General features: G+C 34.9%; 1 protein-coding gene across 1 annotated transcript in view; it reads left to right on the forward strand.

The window, feature by feature from the left end:
• LOC138710421 (zinc finger Ran-binding domain-containing protein 2) overlaps positions 1-24,871 on the forward strand; it is a 43,822-nt gene extending 18,951 nt beyond the window's left edge. The window contains exons 3-8 of the mRNA XM_069841307.1: positions 1,292-1,397; positions 1,660-1,819; positions 3,557-3,673; positions 9,176-9,378; positions 9,465-9,536; positions 11,765-24,871. Coding sequence (XP_069697408.1) covers positions 1,292-1,397; positions 1,660-1,819; positions 3,557-3,673; positions 9,176-9,378; positions 9,465-9,536; positions 11,765-11,780 — 674 coding nt within the window. The 3' untranslated portion in view covers positions 11,781-24,871. The remainder of the gene's footprint in view (positions 1-1,291; positions 1,398-1,659; positions 1,820-3,556; positions 3,674-9,175; positions 9,379-9,464; positions 9,537-11,764) is intronic.
• The last annotated feature ends 2,819 nt before the right edge of the window (positions 24,872-27,690 follow it).

Here is a 27,690-nt window from a genome sequence, read left to right on the forward strand (position 1 = left end):
AGCTGATCTGGAGTATAAATATGGAAAATGCCTGTTATTATTCAGTTGAGAAGCTTTTGTCATCCAGTCTGCTCTCAAATAAACTGAAAGTTAGAATTTATAAAACAGTTATATTACCAGTTTGGCTTTGAAACTTGGACTTTCACTTTGAGAGGAACAGAGGTTAAGGGTGTTCGAGAATAAGGTGCTTAGGAAAATATTTGGAGTTAAGAGGGGTGAAGTTACAGGAAAATGGAGAAAGTTACACAATGCAGAACTGCATGCATTGTATTCTTCACCTGACATAATTAGGAATATTAAATCCAGACGATTGATATGGGCATGGCATGTAGCGCATATGGGCGAATCCAGAAATGCATATAGAGTGTTAGTTGGAAGCCAGAGGGAAAAAGACCTTTGGGGATGCTGAGACGTAGATGGAAGGATAATATAAAAATGGATTTGAAAGAGGTGGGATATGATGATAGAGACTGGATTGTTATTGCTGAGGATAGGGACCGATGTCAGGTTTATTTGAGGGTGGCAATGAACCTCCGGTTCCTTAAAAGCCATTTGTAAGTAAGTAAGTATTGGAAGCAACATTGTCTCCGTAAAATCTTCAGGCCATTCGACTTTTTCATATATTTTGTTGCATAATGATAGAATTTCCCTTTTGTCTTCACACAAGCATTTCACTAATTCAGTGGGGATTCCATCAACTCCTTTTGCTTTCCCATTATTCATTTTCTTAAGTGCTAGGCCTAGTTCAACTTCTTCCCTTAAAATAGATAATCCTTTTTCATCTTTTGATATGGCTTCTTCGTCTTCTATAACTAAGTCATCTGGACGATTCCTTGTCTCATATAACTCTGATACATATTTCGTCCATGTATTTGGTATTCCTTGTTTGTCTATTATTTCATTTCCAATGTCATCCTGTATCAACCACATGGATTTGCTTTTCTTATTTGTGAAGTCCAAACATTTTACTTGACAGTACATTAAATCATATCTTCCTTTCCGCTCTAGATCCTCTATTTTTTCACATTTCTGTTTTATCCAATCTTCCTTTGCTTTATCAATTTCTCTTCTTAATTCGTTGTTTAGTTTCTTGTAGTTTCTTCTACCTTGTTCTGTGTTGATGTTTTTCCATTTAGCTCTTTCTATTGTCTGATGTAACGATCCCATAGACGTCATATCTCGAGGTACTTTGATGCTCTTATTGTTATCATCTATATGCAGTAAGTCTTTGTGCTAAATATCCAACCAAAATCTGAGGTTCTGTTTTTTTTTTTTCTTTTTTTTTTTTTAGAAAAAGGTGATTCTCCTAAAAAGAAGAAACTAGGACAGGAAATAGGAAAAGCAGCAGCAGAGAAAAGCCGTGGTTTGTTCAGTGCTGATGACTGGCAGTGTAACAAGTAAGTAATGTTACATTTGTGACAACTCATATAGTCAGCAAAATCTACTTTCATTGATCTCCTTACTATATCGTAGAGACTGATACATAATATCATACATGCTTTACTTGGTAAAGTCATATACTGACTTACACCTAGAAGTGAAAATAACTAAAAGAAAAGACCCTTTATTATGCATCATGCCAGGATCTATAGATTGTAAATTCCAAGAGAAAGTACAAGAGGATGTTAAATGCGGTAGTTTTTATAATTCTTTTTCTAGATGTGGTAATGTAAATTGGGCACGTCGGCAGTCTTGCAATATGTGCAACGCCCCCAAGTACGGAGAAGTAGAAGAAAGGACGGGATATGGAGGTGGTTATAATGATCGTGGTGTTGTGGAGTACATCGAACGTCAAGAGTCTGATGACGAGTATGACGAGGTAACTACTCTCTAGTTGAAGTTACAGCTCAGGTGTGTAAACCATGAATCTTTTATCACATGACCTCTAGGTTATTTCTTTAGTTGTATTGCTAAGAAATTTTGGAGTGCTGGAAAGACTGGAATCCACAGAGATTTTACTGCAGTAACAAAAAAAAAAGTTATATTTGATATGACATTGTTATGCCATTTCAGTTTGTTGCATCAAAAGAAGACAAAAATAGTTTAATTATAGAATTTGGCAAATAATGATTTTTGTAAAGTGATCAGATGAATTTTGTGGGATAAAGTTAATGAACTTAGTCATTGATAGATAGGCCTATTATGCTTTATAATTTATCCAAACACTTTGACCAAAATCTTACAAATATTTTATTGTGGACCCTACCTTAGTTACTAATAAATACTAATAAGGTCATCCTATTAAATCATTGGGGCAATATAACTCCGTCTTTCATGCATCCCAACCTCAGAAGTGGGTTACACATAAGCCACTGACAGTAGAAAACATCAGAAATGTCGAAAGACAACCTAGTGCCATTAAAATAAAAAAAATATATATAATAGTAAATTTTATGATTATTGAAAAAGCTTGTAACATAATGAGGTTTTTTAAAGTGCTAGTGTAGGTTCAGTTTTCGTTCTTAAGTCAGCACATGTTGCAGTGAATTTGCGACATGGAATCACAAAAGTCGAAGCCATCTTTAATATTAACACCAATCAAAGAATGGAGTCTGAATATGGTAATGTACACACTAACCTTGATCACAGCAACCACATGACACTACCACCACCACCACCACCCAGACTCCCATCATCGCTGCTGCTACTGCTGTGCCTGTTGCAGCTTGGAAACTTTGAAATATCTGCTCATTACTTTTTACAATTTTTATTATGTGGAAATTGCATCTTAACCCGAACAAGTATGGGTACTATCTTCCCAAGTGCTATAGTTACTGCGGTTATTCACTAAGAAGTGGTTGTGAACCTGGTTTCATAATTATGTTCATTAAGTATTATTTAAATATGTTTTCAGTATCTTGTTTCAGTTTAATTTAATAAACCTTAAGAACTACTGCACTGTCCAGCATAATAGGAATTATCTGAGATACTGATTCTGGTCTTAGAACATTTCCCATGAATTTGCAGATAGTTTTGTCACTATGTAATCATATGTTCTCTTGGTTTTGTTCGGGATGTGTAAAGTTAAATTATCTGCCTGAAACAACTTAAGTTTAATAACGGCAGAACAAGAGGAGGAGTAAATACTCGTATGTGTAATGCAAATTGCAGGCCATCTCTGAATTTGATTCTTCTCTTCACTTACTCCTTCTATTCCTTTCCATAGTCGTTTAACTCCAATAAGTAATGTAGAAACGTATAATTATATGACTATTAAAGAACAAATTTAATTTGCTAGTTATAGGAACTTTGCTGATTTGCTAAATGAAACATTTTGAGAATACAACAGTTTTAACTTCCATTGTTAGTTTTTTATTTTCTAAGATCACACTTTCTCGCTCTCTCTGTCTCTCTCCTTTCCTCCTTCACTCTCTCCCTTTCCCTCTCTTTCCCTCCTTACTCCACTCTCCCTCTCTCCCCTTCCTCCTCTTTCTTTGTACCTTTTATTATATCAGATAATACAGAATTCAATTTTAACCTTAGAATAACACATAAAATAAAATAAAGCACTTCTCATTAACATTGTACATACATATGCATATATATTATTTTGCAGTTTGGAAGAAGGAAGAAAAAGAAGAAGGAATCTACTGAAGAGAAAACAAAGATCGTAGACAGGACGAATGATGAGGAGGAAGAGGATGAAGATGAAGAAGACGAAGATGATGACGATGTAAATATAGCAGACTTCAATTTTTAAATACATATAATTGCTTAAAAAAAATAACAAATCTTTTGTTTAGAAAGTATTCTAAGAAGGAGGGGATATAGTTTTGAGATGGCCGATTTTGATGATAGTATCACAGTCTACTATATACAGTCACGAAGCTTGGGATGATTTTTTGCATTTCTCGCGATAGTTGCTAGCCTCTTGGAGCGCTGTGAGTACTAGGAACAATAAGCTGTGTCACTTCCATAGTGATGTAATACAGGCCGTAAGGCAGACCATGTGACTCCCTTAACACGATCACGAAGGGCGGCGTTTCAACCATATAAATTAGGTGGAATGCATAAAGAGTAACAAATATTTCTCTAAAATGTAGTGTAATTGCATTAATAAAATTTAAAACAATGATTAAGAGACACTTCAGACATAATTCCTTGCGAGTTAAGGTGTAATATTATTTTTGGTGTGAAAATTACGTTGTTCGTATGTGTAATACCTGCCTTTATTTCGATTAAATATTGCGAAATTCTTGTACAATCATTTATGCACGATTCAGTAATTTTCAGTTGCACCGCACGAATATTTAGATATGTTGAAATTATAGGTTATGTTTACTGTACCAGTTGCCTCTTTCTGTCTAATTTTAGTGGTCTCCATGCCCTGCCACTAAATATACGTACAATTCTCTTCACATTAAAATAACACAGTTTTGTAATTATTTCTGCAACGTATTATGCAACAAGAAGTAAACTGAACTTATGGACACATTACACTAAATAAAACTTAGCAATGATACGCAATAAAGTTATAATATAATAATTCACTGAGCTCCATACACTGAAATAGAAAACCCGAACATACATTACGGCCTGGTCTAGATCAAAAAGGCATTGACTGTGCCGTATTTTGCTTTGTTGTGAAAAGTTGTGTAAACTGTGAAATGTTCGTTATCGGTTGTAATAACTGTAAATGGCTAAAGTACAATAATTTGAATAATAATATGGGACAAGGAGACGTTTGTGGTACTATAAATATTGAAAGAAAAAGAGGTCAAGAGTTATCCTTCTTCCGAAAGATCCAGGAAGGTGAGTTTATAAAATATAATGTATGCTTTATGAAAATAATATATAAACCTTATGTATTTCATATTTCAATAGTGGAAAGAAGGTATTAATTTTTTCAAAATAATACGATATCGAAACTACAATACATTTTATCGTCTGCTGGGGAAAGGGTCTGTGATGAGACGATAGTAGCGACTATCTATGGGATGCATATTTCAACTGTCTATGTTTTCATATTTAGTAAGTATTGAGCTTCCCAACTGTATATACTAAACTGTAATAGTATTTCAGATGAAAGTTAATGTTTAAAACAAAGTACAGGAAGCCAAATAATTGTACATTGCTCTAAATATTGATGCATTATTGGTAGGAAAAGTTGCTGTCTGCCATCTTTTCATTTAATAATCTCGTACCTTCTTCTAAATGGTATTAGTAGATCAGAATTTAAATGCAACATTGATAATGGAGAGATTCCTACTTTGAGACTCATCTACTTTGTCGTGTTAGGCTGGGTGCACATAGAATCAGACTTTACGTGATGCGACGTTTTGTGTCATGGTACATGTCTCCCATTGATTTCTTATGTTGTGGTGCACACTATCAGACATGGTGCGACGGTCGCGAGCAGACACAGAGAGACAACATTGAATGACTGCTTGAAGTTTGTCGCAAGGAGACTGTCTGATAGCTGCAGTGTACTGTGTATCTGTTGGTAGTGGCTATGATTGCACGCTTTCACTATCTACAAATACTATTTTGTGTAGTACACATTATTCATAATGGAGTCGATGCAGATAAATTTGTTGTTTTAGTACACGAAAGATATACGTTCTATATAATCGTTGAAACAATATCACAACAATAATGTGGTTTCTAAAAATATGTCAGAAATGGCAAATGAGATGAAAGCACTACATGAATAGTAATGAATAATAATTTGTTATAAGCCTACTTCTCTTCTCAATACTGTCACTCATTGATTTAATATATTATTTTTCTTTATTGTGAGTCATGACGTAGTCATAAACATACAAAATAATGTTTGTGCAGTACATTAGTAGTATTTAATTTTAAAACTCTTTCAATTGTATAGATTTTTAGGCATAGACGTCCTTAGGAAATACAATAGAATTTCTCACATACAGTCCTCTTTCATTGGCACCATTTTCTAGCCTAGGCCAGTTTTCCAAGCCCACACAGCCAGCAAATCAGATGTCGCAAGTAGAGCGTGTGAAGCTGTCACGAGGCATTGTAAAGCAAAACGTCATGTCTGATTCTGTGTGCACCTGGCCTTACTTTACATAATTGTCGCCATAGTTTATTCTGGTCAAAAAAGTTTAGCATGTACCATAATATTGTACTTTGTATTAGATTAAATAATATAAAATTTAATTTTAATCTCAGAATAGCACGCAAAATAAACAAAAAAATGCACTTCTTGTTAACATTACACCCTGTATAAAAACAAAATATCACTAACTGAATAACAACTTAAACAAAGGAAACTCTTTAGTCTGAATGGCAAAAAATCAAAGACTGTTTCAAATCCACTGACAGGATTCTATAACATGTTGAACCTCCACGAATGCAACAGTGCATACCCAATAACAAATCATGAATTAGTTCTTGAGACATATTGTCCATTCCTTGATGGCTCATTCGTTAATAGTGAATGTTGATATTTGGAAATTACTCTTTTGAGAAAGGCTGTGCAACTCATGTGCCATTTATAGAAAAGATGTCATTATTCATATCTCCTAAATGAAGAAGATTGCAAGAAAGATATACCCATAGTTTTAATTCACCATTGTACTTATTAAAGGAGCAGTCTGCGATAAAATTCGAAATTTTGATTATATTATAGGATGTTTACCTAAGTAATCCTTAGATTAACGGCGTTTGTCTCATCTCTCTATGCCTTTTAGTTTGTGAAATATTAAAGGTCTTACTGCAAGCTCTGACGTCATAACCACCGATCGCTTCATAAGACTACATTGTAGTTCCTTTTGACATACAGTGGTGTAGAACGAGTAAATACATATTCATATGTTACAGTCAGTTATTATTAACTCACTTAGGACCTATCACATGCATCTACTGTAATAGTAATAACATTAATAATAATAATAATAATAATAATAATACTAGTAATAACTTACCCAAACTCTGTCCCACTTTAAATCCCGTGTACAATGCATTCTGTTCCATTCTGTGATTAGAACGACTTAGGTCTGATAAGGGTTCAAACTGAAAAGGTTTAATATTTTGATCAATTATAACCTAAGTCAACGTCTTCTCTGAGTGAGTGAATGTATGCGAGACGTGAAATATTCGTTATATAGGGATTACAGATACGTGTTTATCTCACGTCAGCAATAAATTAGTACATTGTTTATATTATTCTATTGCATCATAGTTGTTGAGTCACACGGTTTAGGCACCGGGGCTATGTTTGAGAGAACCTCTAAAACATGTGGATCATCGAATTGCAGTAGTTGATAATCACGAGCTACTTCCAACACATTTCTCTGTGTATCTTCTCTCCACGCATTTTCCTTCCTGCTGTATGTTTTCTTTTCCACCCATCGTTATTGGCTTTAGAGTACTGGAGTCTGGAACCAGTTACATCTATTTTCACGTTGTAATTATAGTCCATTATCGCAATCATAGTTCTTGTTACTATTCCATCATATGGAAAGTGTTTTCTCTTAGGACTGTAAACCAATCTCTCGTTATGATATGGTTCAAGTTTGCTGGTGTGACAAAACTGATTAGTCTGCTTTAAGTCTTTTAAAGGGCAGGGTTGCATACAACATTTTTCAGAGCATTGTTGGTTCGGATCCAGGTTCTGTCCATTCCCTCTTGCTATTGTATGGGTGAATGTGTGCACATTTTTTATATGTCTCTGTTCGTGTATATTACAAATATGATTTAATACAGAAATGAATCTGTCTTCTAAGTCGTCAGAATCACCTTCACATGTAGCACATAACCACCACGAGTGATTTATGATGCTGTGTTTCCACATTTGTATTTTCTCATATGTTTTTGCGGCAGCTTTAAGGTTTTTAGATAAGCTTTTTGCAATGTGCCAAATGTCAAATGATGGTCCACCATTCATATTTGGTCCTCATGAATTTCCTAATTCCTCTATTGCGTTCCGAAGAGAGAGGGTAATGTTCATTTTTTTCTTTTAGGCGATCTAGAACTTTTTCGCATGCTGCTTTTTCAAGATTGCCTACAATTAGACCCTTTTGCAGAACTAGGAAGTCTATAAGATTATCTGAATCGAGGTCCATTATACTGTAAGTGACATATTTTGCACTGTAACCACGTGAGTCAAATTGGTCATCACCGCGATTCGAACGTTTTTATCTTTTACGGAATTGATAAGTTGATCATGAATCTGAAAATAAATAGAATTTGAAGTTTCTTCTTCTATTTGAAAAGATCTGTCTAAGTCAGTTTATGGCTCACTCACATCTGATTCACCACACACATTTCTTAGCGTCTCGCACCCTATCTCACACTGCACAGCTTTGTTTATATCAGGTTTCTGTGAATTTTCAGCCTCATTGAGAACTACACATACGTCAATATTTTCAGCTATAGGTGCATCACTGCAGCTTGCTATTACTTCTTCGACGACCTTTTTTCATTTATAAGTAGACGAGCGTGTAGTATCAGAACTGTCTTGGGGAGATTCTCCTTTCAAAAATAAGGGACAGCAGTTTTCTTCATTTTCATAAGAGTTCTATTAAACGTCTTTTTAATAGAGACGATTCTTCAAAATTAATTTCATGGAAATTATTGGAAAATACAACAGCAGTTTTCGATGGTGTAAAACCTTTTCTGTTGATTTTCTTCACCCATGTTTTAAATATTTGCGGTGACTTTTCTCTGCTCGGCAATACATGAAATGATACCCCTTCTCCATGTTCTGCTTTTGTTCTTCCCTCTGAACACGAAAAATCACAACACCACGACATTTTAAACTGTATTACGATACAATTTTTTCTGTTTAGTCTACTGTAGTTCAAAATCGTTCATATAAAAGAAAATAGCCCTACATAAAACCACAACGTTGGTATGTGCTATTTTATGATTAAATGAAAAGCAAAATATGACTTCACTCAATCACAACTAAGTCCGAAATTCTGTTCACGTGTACTACGGCACGAGAAGATTATTTAATACAGAGCACTGCACTCGGGATGTTCTCGGCCTACTATGCAATCACAACAGTTCAGTTGCTGTGACGTCATAAGTATTTGCACGGAGTCAGTAACTCAAGAACCATGCCTCGCATTGACATGCGGCAAATTACATTCTACTTAGATTGAAAAACGTGTTTGATTAAAGCCAACTTAATTTTATCGCGGACTGCTCCTTTAAAGAACTTTATATTTACTTTAACATTGAAATCACTCCTTCTCTATTATAGGATGATGGGGATCTTTCAAAATATGATCTCAGTGGTTGGGGAGATGATGAAAACGTAAATGTGGAAAATAAAGACAAAGATACAAGCAAGGAAAGTAGAGACAAAGATCGCAAAGGAAGAAATGAATCTAGACACTCCAGATCTCGTTCACGATCCCGCTCACCATCATACAAACGTTCTAGAAACAATCATTCAGGTTCTAGGTAAGTCTTTTTATTCATTACATTACTTTTAAAAAGTTATTTGTTGTGTGAAGAACTACAGAAGTAAATACCTCTATTCTTTTCAGGTCTTCAAGTAGCAAGTCTGGATCAAGTTCTCCAACAACAAATTCAAACAGGCACCACAATTACAGGTCCAGGTAAACCAGGCGGTAATGGGTATTCACAAGGTCGATATCCTTGTTGATTTTATTAAAGAAACTACAGTATAGTAGTCCCAGTGCGGAAGAGGACCTGGTGAAACCGAAATGAGAATCTTATCTCTGTAATAGGCGACAGTACTTCTTTATTTCTTCATCATCATCATATGTTACAGTGAAAGTCGAAGTTCAGTGAAGGTTAACCCCTTTCTAGTAATTGCCGATATTCACTGTGCCTCTCATTTAAAGTTATATCCTTTTCAAATATTGAGGTAATCAAAATTCACTAGTGAAGGTAGGACTATCGCTAGTGAAAATGTGAATTGTTGCTACTACGGGTCAGAGAATGTTGAGGACGACTGAAATGACATTCAAAGAAAATACTTAATTAATAATAGAGTTATAATTATTTTCTTTAAATTACTCAAGCATGATTTTATTCATTTAACTGTTGTTACACAATTTCTTCAAGAATATAGTAATAACTAGTGGCTTGTGCAGCAAATGCTGCAAACTAAGTTCATTAGATGTTCGAATAAAAATTTTTCAGATTTATTTTCAATGAAAAATACCAGACATTTTGAAAGTTATTTATTTCCATAATAATGAAACATACTCCCTCTGAATGGCTTTTATGCCAAATACATTTTTTCTTGGACCTATATACCTTCAGTTTTTGAGTTCGAGCGTGAAAACGCAAGTAACAATGTCAGGACGATCAGTGGTTTTTTCATGTGGGAGTAAAGCAGTAGTACCTAGCTATTTCAGATCATTGTGGATTGTAGGTAAAAGTTAAAAAAATGTCAGGTTTGCTATGCTTTCGAACAATACACACAGCATCTTGGTATAGCTGCTGCATGTTTCGTGAACTACCTTGAAATGTAGAGGGTAAGATCATTTTATCCTGCTAAGAGATCTTGCTGAAATGATCGGGAAACTACAAAATCTTGTAGACCTCTATTTTATCAGTAAGTAATACCTTTTGGTCTTTCCTTAGGAACTCTAGTTTTTGCTCTCTCTCTCTCTCTCTCTCTCGAGCCAATACTGAAGAGAATCACGCATATAAATATCTACACCACACCGCCATTAAATACATGAAAAAGATCCAACCCCACTTGTAAGTTTCCTAGTACCTGGTACTCGTTCCATAAGCTGTTAAGTCAGCCATTGTTGTATAATCATAAAAGATGTATGTTTTCCCTGGACCAAAAATATATTACAAACTGACTAGAATCACATCTAGTAACAAACGATTAAAATTCTTTTCAGAGAGGAGCCACTGTGTAAACACAAAAACGACCTATGTAATGAGTACAGGTACTAGGAAACTACCAATTCTTTTTATACCCAAATAAATCATAAACATTGGGTTTACATAAATAAACTACTCATGCATTTGTCTATCTACTAGAGACCATGGTAACTAGTGTTTTAGTTTATTAACATTATTACATTGCAATTTCATATTTTTATGGCTCAAATACCCTATCAGTAGTGTTGAGAATTATGTGCACTAAAACCCATAAAATATGCACTTAAAATGCTGAAATGTGTTTTATATATGCACTAAAAGCCCAAGAACAGACAAACTTACTTTAGTATAGGATCCCACAAAAAACAAAACACTAGTGATATAATGGGAAATAAATTATTGGGTATGAAGAAAAACATAAGTCACCAAGTCACTTTAGTTTTTTAGTTATTGCTTTATTCGATATTGTTAACTTAATTAAGACTAATTTGATGCAGACAGTTTATTTTCTTTTGTAATTGTATGAAACTTTGTGACACAATCTTTTCCATGTTTCCAGAATTCAACTTGTTTCTCCTGTCCATAAAAATAAACTTGTGCATAGAAAAAGTTATTTCTACGTTATATGAAGTGAGGAGACAAAACTTACACTCTGTTAACACGATAGGATTAACGTCCACATGACTATCATATTCTTGAAACACTCTGCTAATTTTTCTCATTGTAGTGTCTGAGTCGCGAAACTGGTACACTTAGTTCCCCCTCCGTGGTTACTTTCTGGCAGTGCTGCGACCTATTGATAAGGACGAAAATCAGTCACCCAGAGAAACAAAAGACGAGCTGGGTATGGCTCAAAATAAAGGACTAAATAATAATGATAGTATACGTAATTGATTTTTGAAACCTCTAACAGGTTTAGATTTATTTGCAGATTCAGGTATTGGATTATGTAGATACACTGTTTTGTGTGTTGCAGGAAGGAACGACGCTGAAGATCTTTTCCTGCGTTACATCACCATATGAACTGCAGTTAGAATTTATTCAAGAATTTATTTTCTGCAAAATTCATTCTCGTCAAAATACAATGGCTTTGTATACAGCCTGACTTGTAAATGTTGTCTGACGTGACTTACTGTATGAGTGATGGGCCTCTCTTCCATTTGCAACACTGCCTGTCATGTAAAGAATTTATATTCTTTATAACAAGCCCATCTGTCTGCGTCGAGTTTAGGAGTTTACTTTTTATGGTTTCTGAACTTCAAATTTGGAAATGTTTTCATTTCATTATGAATTTGTGTTGAGATGTGATAACCGTACAATAAGCAGGGCGGTTCGGTATTTTGTTATATTTTAGAGAGAAGAATTTGAGTAGGATAAACTTGAAATCAATTATTCGAGATAATTAGTATCATTTTTTTTTAATTTATTCAAAAGAAAGTTGAAAAGTGACATGAAGGGGTTGAGTTAGGCAAAATTGTAATTGTTCAGGTTTGATTTGTTTTGTACGAATTTAATCAATTTACCTGTCTGTTGCAAAATTAATACGTCTATATAATTGTGCGCTCATGTTTAGAGTTCGAATTTGAGTGTGGAGGGAAGTGTCATGGCCTTTTTGGGTTAGAATCTTTCTGTTACTGATGAACTTTGAAATACCGTGATTATATTATTTAAATAATTCATGTGACTCCCTCCTCCCCTCCTTTCTCTTCTTCCTTTCTGATTTTCCCCTTACTACTCATCCCTCTCCCTCTCCCCTCTGTCACTATTTGTCTTTGTACCTCTCTCTCCTCTCCATAGCTCCACCTATCTCCCCTCCCCTTCTCTTCTCCTTACCTCACTCCTTCTCTTTCGATTTTTACCTTGTAGATACTTTTTTTGTGTGAAACTAGGAAGGTAATACTTCACTTTTGTTTACTTTTATATATTTTTTTTTTATTATTATTATTTTAGTGGCCATGGAGAGAATAATTCAGTTGGTGTAAATTAATTATTTTTATTTTTTTGCTATTAATCATTACAGTGTTGTCTTAGGTGAGGGAGATGCAAATATCATTTAGAATTATTATGTATTATATGTTCATTTGATATTTCTGTATTCTTTGGGTATGGAAACAAAATTAGAAACTGAAAACTTCATTATATGTGTGTATACACACATATACGTATACTATATATATATATATATATATATATATATACACATATACACACAGGGTGTTTCTGGGCTGGTGTTACAAACTTTCAGGGATGATGGCGAAGGGCACATGTATCAATTTGAGATAAAGAACCCTGGTCCGAAAATGACTGAGTCGAAAGTTATAAGCAAAAATAATTGTGTGGAAATGGAATTGTAATTTGGCACCATGTGCCCTCCTTCCCTTAACCTTTGGAACAGTCTTGGAAAGATGGTATGGGCCGGATGTCTCCTACGTGGGTACTTGTCCCAATACAATCTGTGAGTTTGTCTACTGTTCCCATTGGCTCATCCGTATTCGAAAATCTAGTCTGCATATTCCGCCTTCGTGTACTCCTCCATTTCACTAGGACTGATCGATTGGACACTGCAACTTGTACACATACACTGCTATCTACAGACGTGCATATCAGGACCAACCATGTCCGTTACACATTATGCCATTTGTATTGCTTTAGTGTAGTTTCCTGTCCCCACCCCTCAGACAGCGCACTGATTGGAATACTGTAAGTAGACAACGTAAACAACGTCAGATGAATACAATGTGTGTAAGATGTACAGATAAATACACATAAATAAGGAGTACAGAGGAATAAAATTATTTCATTTCCACACAACTATTTTTGCTTGTAACTTTCAACTCGGTCATTTCTGGATCAGGGTTCCTTATCTCAAATTGATACATGTGTCCTTCCCCATCATCCCTGAAAGTTTGTAACACTAGCCCGGAAACACCCTGTATGTATGTGTATATATATATATATATATATATATGAATCCCAGTGAACGTTTCCAGTGTTTCTGTTGGCAGACCAACAGCAGGTCCTCCTTGTTACCATCGCTGCTTGCACTCACGAACTCATGGCACTTTGCTGGATTAACACTTTGTACTATATTATATTAATAACATTCGGTATTCATCCACCACACAATCACTACTGGAAGTGTTGCCCACCTTGTGTGATATCTACGTAATTCACATCACATGATTCACAGAAGCTATTTCTTTAAGCTTAATTCACCAAATTTAGTATTGTTTTTCTGCATGGAACTGAGTGGCCAGGAAATTTACGTCTAAAGTTTTCCCTTATTCTGACATTTCTTTTTACATTTTTACATATGTACATTTTCAAAATATGTACATGTTCATGTAATGAATATATACCCATTGCAAAACACAACACAACGTAATAAACTGCACTTATTTGTAGGTAAGTCGTTGTGTGCGTTTATTGCTGCTTGTCAAGAACAGACTACAGACTGACACACCAGTGAAGGAAGTGAGACGGTATGGAATACCGCCACTGGTTTTTATGGCCAGAAAACATACCGTTAGTGAAAAATGACATACCGTTACTGAAAAAATGTGATCATAAACATCTGTTTATACATTTCTTCACAGCAAAGAGTACTGTCTGTTTGCTTCGTAAATCTAAACCAGAGCCTTCTGGAACTGTATTCAACGTGTATTAGACACGTTTATTTGATAAGCTCAACCCCTGGAATGCTTACAACGGTAGTATTTCAAGTATAGAAGGCTGTGGCCTGTAGCTTGTGGCCATTGTTGCCAATTTAGTGACTGTGTCATTTTTTGTTGCACTTTTTATTAATTAATTAAGTAAGACACTTTGAAGCTTTAACATTATTTTAAATGATGTCTGAAAGGACATTGTAAAATGATCTAGTAAATAGCTGAAGTAACTTGAAATTATTTTATTAAGAAGAAATGTAATGTGTTGCGTAAGCTTCAAAGATTCGTATTGCTGACTGTACAAAACAATTTATTGTATGTGTATATGTATATATATATATATATATATATAATTTATGTCTATGTTGTAAGGGAGGGGGTATACCTTTTTTTAAATCGAGGTATGCCAGAGGAAAATCTTGGGGTAGCATACTGCCTCTGGTTTTTTCCCCCACTTCCCTCACCGGACACAGATAATTTCGGGGAATGTGGATTCACCAACCATTCACTTCACACGTTGTGATCTCTATCTTTTTTTAGCATGTACACAAAAATGCCGATACCTGAAGAATAATGTAAACACCAACCAGGAATGATGAAATAAGCAAATCATTAGGGGATTCGCCAGCCTTGCAGATAAGGGGAGACAAACTCATGAGAATAGTCGAATTGTTATCTTTAGTGGTTAGTCATAAAACAGGGATGTCCAATTTTGAAAACGTGTTGAATTTATTAGTATAATGTAGTGCGTAAGTTTTAATCTGGTGCAATGTCACGTGTTCATGGATGCAAGCACCGGCAGTAGCAGAGGTCACCTGCACTGGTCTGCCGACAGAAACGCTGGAAGCTTTTGCTGGGACTCACCGTGTGTATACAGTGTACAGCTTACATTGATTTCACTAATACTTAATGGACACTTAAAAGAGATTCCAGCTACAGCAGAGAGGCAGTAATTCAGTTATTCCATGTCTCACTTGTTCATGACTTCTGATGGTGAAATCAGAGCAAGTTGGATGCTCTATTTTTTTTAGTTTAAAGTTGTACTGAAATATGTCCCTCCACTATAAAAGCAAGTTGATGAGAGCCAGAAGGGCTAATTTTTGTAGCAATTTAATACACCCAATTACACGATAATTTGAATCAGAGAAAGGATGTTGATGTCTACGATATTGATTTATGGGCATAAATAAGGGTAATGATGTCTAAAATGCATTGCCTTAAGTGGACGTTATTTTCTAAATCATAAGTGTATTTACGAATTATGAAAGTGCAGTTTTAGATTAGATAAAATTGTATAGATTTATATACAGTAACTGGTAATCCTAAGTTCGAGAACTATGAAATTAAATGCTTTACAGCTTTCGTAAGCAGATGCTGTCTAGTAGTAAGTGATGATGTATTAGGAATTGTGAAGATTATTGATTATGGAACTGTTAGCTGGAATTCTTTATACCTGATTAAAGTAATAAACTTGTAGATCAACGTAATGCTCAATTCTAATAGTATTTAAATTACAAGTTCTAAGATACAAGTATTCCATATCAACGAGAGTCTATGAAATAATGTAAGCAACAATCATGAGTTTGTAGGTTTACAAGTTTTAATAATTTTCATTAATGAAAACTATTTTTTTGATGCGTTGTTCCACTAGACTCCACCCAATGGGTAACCATGCATCACTGCTGGGCAAAAAGTCAAATGAACTCAAGGTAGGTTTAGAATCGACTCTTTAGTACAGAGTGGACCGCTCAAATGTACCTAATTTCAATTGTATGTGACTGGTAAACGGTTGAGATAGAAACCTACAGTAACGTTTATATGAAAAGAAAACTCAAGTTTCAATATGCACATCACCATATCTCTACGTGAGCTCCAGCTGTCACTATGACAATATCGAGGCGAACGATTTCTTGCCAACCACGTTGGAGCATCTCTTCTGGAATGCTCTCAATAGCCTCTGTGATGCGCTCCCGAAGATCACGAAGGTCTCTGACTGAGGTGGCGTACACTTTATTTTTGATGTAGCCCCAGAGAAAGAAATCTTGGACATAAAATCAGGATCAGTGCCGAGACGGTCTAGCATTGTATTGGCGAATTCCACTCGTTTGGGTTTGTCATCCGGCTCCAAATGTTGCATTAACTGCACTTTGTATGCGTAAGGTTTGAGGCGTTTATGGACAATTCGTTGCAATGTTGATTTTGGTATTGAAGTTCCCGCGAAGCTCTTCTTAATGACTTCCGCGGACTTTGCTCATATGCGACTTGAACATTTGCAACCAATTTGTCGGATGTTCTACGACCACCACCATGCTTCTTCAACACCGATCCTGTAGCTAAAAATGTATCGTGCCACTTCTTAATGCTTTCAGCAGTTGAAGCATCATGGTTAAACACTCGCCGATACTCCCTTTGAACTTTAACAATTGATTTAAACTCTGCATACCACAACACAGTTTGCACTTTCATTTGTGGTGTCGCCATTTTGACAATGGATACAATCTACGAAAAGAAACCATGTCTGCACACCATCTGCCGACAGGATTCGAAACTTGAGTTTTCCTTTCATATAAACGTTACCTTAAGGTTCTATCTTCAACCGTTCACAAGTCACATACAATTGAAATTAGGTACATTCGAGCGGTCCACCCTGTATTACTACAAATCCTGTGAATGAAAGGCTACATCAGATGAGAGTTTAATAACATGATGTAAACAGAGGCATAAGAAAGAAAACTTGAGCATTCAAAATTAGTAACATATACATGAGTGCCTTCACTCTGTTCTGTCCCTGACAGTCTTCCCAGTTGTCAACTCCCATCTCTAGGCATTCCTTCGTGATCATAGCCTTCCATTTTCTCCTTGGTTCTCCTGGCAGTTTTTTCTTTTGAAAGTGTTTAAATATATCTTCTTTACGCTTCTACTACCATCCATGCAAGCTACTGGCATAGCTGAGGTAGTAGTATTTTTGCCTCCTGATCCAGGGCTGCACTTTGATATTATAGGCTCGATGCCTGGTTGGGTTTTTTCAGAGGTTTTTCACAACTTTTTCCGGTAATCTATAGTAAATTCTCGGTCTCATCTTTCCAAATACCATCTCGCTCTAAATAATGTAGTAGTTGATACAGCATTGTTAAATAACCGAATTAAAAAATCATCCATGTAAGTCACATGGCCTCCTTTTGCATTTACGGTTTTTTTATTGCAGCATATACATAAGAAATTATATATTTTATTGTTTTTCAAATGGTATTGTTGATTGATGGAATCAGTTGTAAGGAAGAGGGAGGAGTCCATAGTCAATTGTATTTTGTTGCTGAGATGCAAGTTTTGTTTAAATTGTGTCTCCTGGAGTACGGATGCTAATTCTGCTATTGTAAGTAGGTTCTGCATTGTTGCTCAGTTTTTTGTATCTTCATTTTGTGTTGCCTGAGTTGATTGCTTTGATGCTGACTTCAACTTATAAGATTGGAGTTACCAAGCTTCTAATAATAATTAATAGGGCTCTGATTTCTATGACATGCCATATTTCTATCCTATCCTGGTCTCTTTTTACAAATTTGAAAACAGATAAGCTGTGCAATAATATTCAGAACTTATTGTAACAACTATTACAAAATAGATAAAACATAGAACATTAACATCCTATTTTAACCATTGACATTTATATGCACCCCTAGTTGTCCATCATGTTTTCTGTTCCACTTCATATAAACTTCACTGTTTGTTCGTAACATAATGTACTCTATAGGACTATTAATTGATCTGAAGATGGTTCCTTCGAACCCAAAACGTTTATCGTTATCTTTTAATATGTAAAAATAGCATCTGTGTGTTCAGTCATATTTGTATACTGATAATTTTGATGGTTGTTACAATAAATTTTGAATATTCTTTTTACAAACTTAACTTAAACACATTTTTAACTTTTCGGAATACGATGACATGGCTTTTATTGGTCATATAAATGTATATTTTAGCATATTTGACCAAAAAATGGCAATAAAAACATATTCTTGGTCATATTACAATTATCTTAACAGTTCTCCAAATATTATTCACACATTTTGTGTCAGTAATGACAAGAAATTTTGTCTGTGTTTGGTTATTTATTTTGGATTTCCATTTCATAGAAATATTTTGTGGTTAAATGAAGTTTGAAGGTAACTGGATTCCTTAGCAGCAAGTTGTCGAAACACGAAGGACAAAAGAATGTTAGGAATATGGCCAGATTGTTACTGGTCGGTCTCACCTTCACTCCCTTCAAACCTTTTAAACATGGACTTAGGCCTAAGAGGTTGCAATAATGCTTTTTCCAGTAATTCATAAACAGTTAGTGACATAACTGTAGAAGAAGTTACGCAGAGGATAGGCATGGGCATTTTTCACTCCTTTTATTGTTATTGATTGAGCAGTCTGCTGGTACTAATCCAACGAGTTAATATTAATAAAAAAACAATTTTACAGAATGGTGAAATCTGATTTCCATGACCGAATTATATGTAGCTACAGTTACAACTGTGAATGTATAGGTCTTGCAAGCATGGAATACCGACAGAAGGAATGCGAATGAAACACTGCGATAAGGAAGAGTGGGCGATAGGAAAGGTCACAAGATAACTCGAATGATATTCAAGAGTACAGTCAGAAGAGAAATGACATTGATAGTTACATTACATCTTTAGTTTGTTCCGTTGCATGTGAATACGTGTCTTGTATCTCACGATATTATTATTTCATTTGTAAACATATGTTGCGCATTTAATTAGCTTCGAATTTTTCTCTTGCTACATTCTATATTTTCACAGTGATGTCCTCATTTGTTCATCTTGGAAGAGACAGTACTTCCATCAGCTCACACCTCTCCCCCCTCGGCATGCCTACATACACATGTCAAAACAGACAGCAACGCCACCATTGGTTTTCGGTAATTGGTTCTTGCGCGAGCTATATTGTGATTGGTCACATTTGTCCTAGCTTTCATATCAGTTGTTTATGTTTACAGCCTCATTCATAGTGCAGACTTAATTGTGAACATAACATACTGAAGAATCAGCAAAGTATACTGAGAGTTCATTTAACTTTTAACCCAGCAAGTGGTGTCTGGAAAGGTGGAACATTGCCTAAAGACCCGGAAATCTGTTGTGTTGTATCCTATATGACCAGACCTCCTCAACCCTCCCTTTCTGCAAGTAGGAACACAATTATTTCTATGACTTCATCTTATGTCATTAAAGAGTAATTTCAATTACTCAGAGTATTAATTCAATAACTATGCTTCTGTTCACTTTAGGTGTTCAGATTAGTTCTCAAACATTTATTTCACAGCATTTTCTTTGAAAGCTTCAAACTCTATTCCTTACACTATAAATATCATTATTTATATGACTAGTTTATAGACAGGTAGGTATATGTCAGTGACCTTTCATTCAAACTGACAGCAAGCATTGTGTACACACTACTGCGAAATACCAAGTTCTTGAGTGATATTGGCAGGTAATACAGTATGTTCCAGATGTAATTAATATCCCTTCCTTTTGGAGTTACTGGAACATGAGAGAAGAAAGTAAAAAGTACATACTTGAATATTGGATTATACAGTGCATTCGTAGCTCGGCCGGACCGTTCCGTGGTGGCCTTGGACTGGGTGAAGATTGGCACACCTGCCACCAGAGTAGCACTATAGCTGACGCGCCAGTCAGTCGAGTTGGATCTGTCGTGACGGAAAGACGTCTGTTCGCGTGTTGTGAGTAAAATTGTGTTGTCTCGTGGTGATAAAGTGTCTATTAATAATGGTTGAGTACACTTTAGAACAACGTATTTTTCTCTATGATGCATATGTGAAATACTCTTTTGCAAGAAGGTGTCGAAGAGAATTTGAACATTGGTTTGCAAGTGTTCGAATTCCTACTAGGTCAACTATTCATGACCTTGTCGATAAAGTCAGATGTACAAGATCTTTTTTGAACAAGAAACGTGTTCAACAACGCTGTGTACTGACAGAAGAAAAGCTTAATGAAGTAGGGGCCCGGTTAGAGCACTCACCCCGCAAATCACTGCGACGTTTAGCACAAGAGGTTAACATTTCCAAGACACCAGCTTCTGTGGCAACGAAATTTCAGAAACTTAAGCAGTACAGGGTAACTGTAGTTCATGCTTTACAACCACAAGATCCTGTAAGCAGGATTAATTATTGCAATTGGTTTTTGCAGTCCATTCATAATGGCGACATGGACCCACTTTTAACGTTCTTCACTGATGAAGCGTGGTTTCATCTTCACGGTCACGTTTCTACTCAGAACAGTAGATACTGGGCTAGCGAAAATCCCCATATTATTCATGAAGTTCCTCACCACGCTGCAAAGGTTGGGGTTTGGTGTGCAGTAAGTGTGAGTAGAATTATTAGTTAGTGGTTAGTGTTCCGTACCCATGACTTCCGGTCATTTACGTGTAACTCTGGCGGCAGACGTGCCAATCTTCACCCAGTCCAAGGGCGCTGTGGAACAGTCCGGCCGAGCTACAAATTCACTGTAGTTCTGAACTCAAGAAATAAACATTTGCCCTTTTATGTAACAGGAATATTAAAAATATAAATTAACAAAATTTATCATAATAATTATGTTAACAGTTTTTGTTGTATTTTTATTGCCTATAAAGTGAGCTACAACCTTAAAGCACAATTATGTTTATATTTCAGAAAGTGTAATTCTTGTGATTAAAAAATTCGGTAGATCTGGATACGAAACATAAGTGCAAGTTGACTAGTATAACATAAGATGAAATAAGATTGCTTTGTAAAGGCTATACAAAATTATGATTTAAATCACCAGTGTTGTATAAAAATTATTAATGGTTAATTGAAATGAGAAGTTCATTGAATATATAAAATATACATACAGTAGAGAAGTAAAGTAATAGAAAAGTGAAAATTTCAACTTGGCAAATCTCCAAACGAAAGAAGAGAAGTCTTCGATAATTCATTTCATATGAATTGTCCAACTGAAAGTGCAACAGACAAGTTGATATTAGCAATAATTTTAATTTCATTCCCATTCTCCAACTTTCTCATCCCATTTCCATTACAATACAGTGATATCTGAGGTTTTTCAATTTTCTTAATATTATTTTGCAACAAACATGACATCCTGCATAGATGATTTAATAATGTAAACAGTTGTCAGAAAACTCAAATGGTTATCTTTCTAGCAGTGAAGTAGAATAAATGTATGTATCACATTACCAAGTAAGTTAGTAATTCTAGCTCCATATAAAAGATTGCAATTTTATAAATATGGGTTATATATTCTCCATCAATAAACAGTAAGTCTTCTTGCATTACTTCTGAAGGAATAACCTGCTGCAGTTTAGAGGGGCACAAATTTTAGTATCTAGAGTTAAATACTTGACTTCAATCCATTTATTAAAACGTAAGATGAGATTTAAAATTTAAATGGGAAGACGTGATAAAATTGCAGGAAGTGTCTTAATCTAAGATGGTTTAAAGATGAAAATCTGCTACAGTCATGCATAAATATGGCTCGCATCAGTTTCAGGAACTGTATGGTAGTTGTGAGTATTCATTCATTCATAGTTTTCTGACCAAGGATAGGTCTTTCACTGCAAACCCAGCATTCTCCAATCTTCTCTATTTTAAGTGATTATGTCATAATTATTTCTTAAGGATTCATAATTTGACACAAATTAAATTAATGTATCTAAAGACAAGCTGTGGATGAGGTTATTTAGTTATTCGGTAATTTCTGATAAAAAAAAAATCATAGTTGTGTAATGAACACACATTTAAGTACGAATACTGTCCAAGTATTAAGATTTGAAATAAATGCTATGACAAATTCAAATTATAACCAGTGAAATAAGTAAAGATTTATCTTGCCGAACCTTATTTTCTATATAAAAACTATTAAGAGAAAGTTCATTATATAAATATACACATGTTTTACTGTGTACTCGAATTAGGTCTACTGGTTTTATAGATTTGAAATTTATGAAAATTAAAACTTCAGAACTACAAATAAATAAATTTGCAATATAAATTATATTGTAATTTTTTAATGCTTATGCTATCTTCAAATTCTAGAAGAAATATGAAGTTCTTTACTCGCTGACTTACATCAAATAAAGATAGTCTTGCGAATTACTTCACTAGCATGTGGTTAATTTCTTTAATGCAGAGTGAGGGGAATACAGAGAAATTAATTGCTATATGTGCACTCATGGACAAAAATATGTGGTGCTCTATTATAAAGTACTAGGTGCAATTTTTATTAGTAATGTTGGTCATAGAGGCCTTTGCTTTAAAATTTGTATGATTTGTTGTAACAAACATAAATTCAAAATCCGTCTTCTACCATTCTCTTCGGTAATTTTATTCTTAAAATTCACAGTTCACTTTTTTTTTTTTTTTTTTTTTAGGATCCCCAGGCACGTGAAAAAAAATCAACAGTGGGAATTGTTTGCATTAGGTATCATTAGAAATATATACAGAGTCAGTTAAAAGTCCCACACCACCTAAATAACTTTTGAAGCATACGGTTCAGTGACATGAAATTTGGTATGTGAGGATAACCATATACTAAGAACTCAATAATGGTATTACCGAGTTTTTCTACTTCTGGTTTAACCGGAAGTAACTCCAACTCTCTTATTTTAAATGGAACACCCAATATATTATTTTATATTTGAATAGTACTCATTAAGAGCTTTTCAAAAATTACCCACACTTGATACTTCTGTACAAATTCAGTGTTGCTAAGTCAAGAAAACAGAAAAGTGTATCGAATATTGGCACTATTGGAATATTTGTCCATATTGGCACTTTTTTTTTTTTCAAATCAGCTGTGACAGATGTTGAGCTTTTAAGTGTTGGATACTCATTCAGAGGAGGATTAGAACATTCTTACTGTTTCCATCATTTGTTAATTGTTCTCATTAATTGTAGATGTAAGGAGAATTGAGCACGATAGACATAGTTCATGCATCTATATTGGCGTTCATATTTATATACTCGGTCTCGCCTCTTTCTGGTACTTTCTTACAACTGAACTGTCTGATTATCTACTTCTATTCTAGGATCTCAGCTGGTCATTATAGTTTCGATATTTATAGAATAAGCGTGCACTCAGTTACTATTTTTTATATTCTGATCTAAATTACTAAAATAGTTTTGTCTTATCAAGCTTTTAGCCAGACAAAGTATCTGAACTGTGAATGTTACTTTACTGTAATGTATGAATTGGTGGCATATATGCATATCTTGATCGTAAGAATTCTGATATAGAATTAGAATATATCAGGAAGTTAACTCAGGACGTTCTAGCTATATATGTTGAGGTAAATGTGTTGCTGTACAAAGCAGAAATAATGGAACTGACAAATGAATATTTTCTTCTAATCATTGAATTTGATGAGATTATGTTTGTGGCAGTTTATAATCATTTCATACAAAAATTTGTTACTAATATGGTACAATTTATATAATAGAATGATATTCTGCAGGAAGTGCAATGACATACTTCAGGTTTTTCACATTAAAAATGGTTTCTGATTAGCATATTTGTCAGTTAGCTGTTAGACGTTATGATAAATAAGAAGATTGTTGATACAGTTAATTGTTTCTTTGTATAATGGTATGTTCAAGAAACTGGCATTTTCAATTTTGAGTTTGTCTTTCTGTTTCATGGCAATTCAGCCTACGATAAAGCTGAATTGCCTTCTGTTTTGAACGTACATTGTGTCTGTATATATATATATGATTAAATTTGCTGAGAGTTTTTTTATCATCATTTTTTTTAAGAATTCATTAGCTATTTTACCGTTCACTTCCCTCTGTAATCTCTATTACTAGCAAACTACGTACACATCATACTGCCTCACACAGTCCATGTTAGAAGCTTGTTTGATATCACTTTGTAGTAGATCAACTATGCCTGCATACAGTGTTTCTCAGCCATTGTTTTTTCCTTCAGATATTTCATTTTACAGCCAAATTACAAGCAGTCGTGCTGATAAAAATTTATTGCGTGTTTATATTCATCCAGGAGCAGCTGTTCACAAGCTTCTCTACATGTGAACAACTGCAATGGAAAGAAGTCTGTCCGTCTGTAATGCACTAGTGTTATATATGTGTATGATTGTCACAGTTTGGATTAGAGGATGGTCCTAATCATTAGAAAGTGGGCACTTTTTAGCACATGAATTTATGTACACTGATAATATAATATATGTGTCACATATAGTATATAATTACTATGATTAGTAAAGAAGTTAAAGTTTTCAGATTCTCGTTGTAATTTCCATATTGGTGCCAGCCTCAAATTCAAATTTGTTACATGTTTACAACGAACATGTTAGATATTCTTCACTGTAAATTGTTTTTGTAATAAATTTTTTGTGTTCATGGAGATTTTATTTTCCTCCCTCTACCTCCCCTCTATTGGGTAGCATGATATGCAGATATCTGATATAAATAATTAAGAAACACATGTTAATTGATTGATTTCAGACTTTTATGGTGTTCAGCATGGTGCACAAGTTTTTATAGTTGCATTATGACATTAGACATGGTGGATGTGTTAAAGTGAAAAGGATATAGAACTTTGAATTTTCTACATTGTCTGGTAGTAGTTCTCCAGTCAATATGAGGGCATTTTTCAAGATATGTCTATCAAAGTCATCAAGTGATAGTGTTTTAGAAAAAATAAGTATGACTAGGAATGTGCAAAGTAATAAATTCAAGGTTATGCCTTGTGGAAGGAATCTGTCCCTGCTAAAGAGCAAAATTGGTTCTGTAAATTCTCCTAGTTGCATATGACTAAATATATTGTTTCATTTGAAGAAATTTGGAAAATATTCTTTCGTTATGGTTCCGAAATCTGTGGAAGGAAGAGAAAGAAGAGATTGCTTCTTACAACACTACAGTAGCGTGCATTTTCTGTCATTGTTGGCCTCACAGCTGCTCATACCGCTTTAATTGACATCTGTAGTACGTGTAATTCCATTGTTGAAGGTCTGTCATTTTTTTTTTTATAATATGTGACATTTTGCCTGTCGTTTTGTACTTATAAGCATTTCAGTTGTGTTGAAGACTTACTACTGCAATCCTGTGTACATTCTGTCGTCTTCACAAATGGATACAACTCCACGAAAATGGTCTAAAACTATAACATTAGCAGAGCATTCTTCTATGACACAGAGGCAAATTGCTGCAGAATGTCACATCGGTTTGGCTACTGTTAATTCGATCATAAAATGATACAGGGAGACTGGATCCATCACACCCCAGAAAAAAGGAAACTGTGACCGGAAAAGGAAGACTTCACCTGCAGATGATCGTTTAATTGTCAGGAAAAGTAAATTAAATCCTAGACTAACTGCTGTCGACTTAACCCGCGAGTTAATGGCTACCACTGGGGCGAATATTCACGTCACAACAGTGCGGCGTAGGCTTTTGGAAGCTGGACGAAGGGCTCGTAAGCCTATTAAGAAGCAACTGCTAACCCCTGTTATGTGCAAAAAACGCTTAATGTGGGCAAAATTACATCAACACTGGACAATGAATGACTGGAAGAATGTACTTTTTTCTGATGAGTCTCATTTCGAGGTCCACAGCCACCGTGTTTCTTACGTACGGAAAGGATCCGAAAAAGTAACAGCAGCTCATCTCCAACAAGCACCCAAATACCCCCCTAAAGTAATGTTTTGGGGTTGTTTTACACATGAAGGGCCTGGAGCATTAATACCTATCAAGGGAATGATGAATTCTGACAAATATATTCACTTACTGGAAACCAGAATCGTACCCCAGCTGCAAAAATCATTTCCGGATGGCAGAGGTGTGTTCCAACAAGACCTGGCACCATGCCATACGTCTCGAAAAACTACAGAATTCTTCAACAAGAAGAATATTCAGGTACTCCCCTGGCCAGGCAACTCACCTGACATCAACCCTATTGAGAACTTGTGGTCAATTTGCAAAAGAAGAATGCAAAAAATGGATTGTTCTACAAAGGAGATGATGATTTCTGCCCTCATTGGTGTATGGTTTCGCGATGAAGAAATGAAGAATATTTGTGGGAAATTAGTGGAATCCATGCCAAATCGTCTCAGAGCTGTTATTAGGAACAAAGGAGGCCACATAGATTACTGAGGTATGTCTTAGATCCTTTTTTTTATCCTGTTTGAGTTTTTGCATAAGTAATTGCGTTGTTCGGATTAATTTGCATGCTACTGTATTATTATAAACAATCAATTGAAGATCGTGAATAAAAATCACCTTTTGAATGTGGATAGGTTGACTAAATCAAATTAGCGACATTCTAATTAAGTTACAATTTCCATACCTTACAATAAACAGCCTATAGTGTGATGATTTGATATTTTCACAATGTTCAGCATGATGCGAGGTTATTTGCATCATGTCAGTGTGTCTTTATGTTGCAAATAGCTTAGTACCACATCAGTTAACCGAATTTGTCCCTTCCCCCCCCCTTTTTTAAAGCATGAAGCAGCTGGGTAAGGTAAAGGCACCGATAGCTGACACAACAAATTTTGCATTTATCTTATTGTTTTCTTTTTATTTTAATCAGGAAATTAATGTATCCTGCAGTACAGTTTTAATTTAAAGGATCTTGGTTAAAATCTTGTACGGTAATATTTCGTAGGGGAGAGAGAAACATTTTCTGGAAAATTGAATTTGAACCAGTATCTCCAATGGCTAAAATCACTTGCACTAGTACCTGACACCACCATATTCATGCTATGTCAGAGGACAAAATGTAATTAATTTGTGATCAGTGATAATTTACTGTTTTACATTGTACCCTAAGTTTTCAAACATTATACAAGTGGATTTGTTTTTAAGTTCAATATTAATATTTTTGCAAAAAAAAAAAAAAGACAAAAATGGTACCGATACATAATATTTAGGTTACTTAAACATTCAGTAACAGATCGGTATCAGTACTAAGTAATTTTCTAGCAACAATATTTTCGTGTTGATCAGTCACATATCACTTTCAATTCAAGTTTTTTCAATTTCAGGCAGTTCACAATCATTTACTTTTTGTGGCAGATTGGTTTTCTGAAATACATAATTTCTCGCAGATGCTAGCCATTTCCAATTGTATCCACTCATACTCATTGCCTTCACGTAATACCATTCTCACTTCACTTCGTTTTTATTTAATGACGCTAGTGCTAACCAATCCGGTCAAGCCTCTGC

Source organism: Periplaneta americana, chromosome 12 (genome assembly GCF_040183065.1).
Source record: "Periplaneta americana isolate PAMFEO1 chromosome 12, P.americana_PAMFEO1_priV1, whole genome shotgun sequence".
Classification (NCBI taxonomy): domain Eukaryota; kingdom Metazoa; phylum Arthropoda; class Insecta; order Blattodea; family Blattidae; genus Periplaneta; species Periplaneta americana.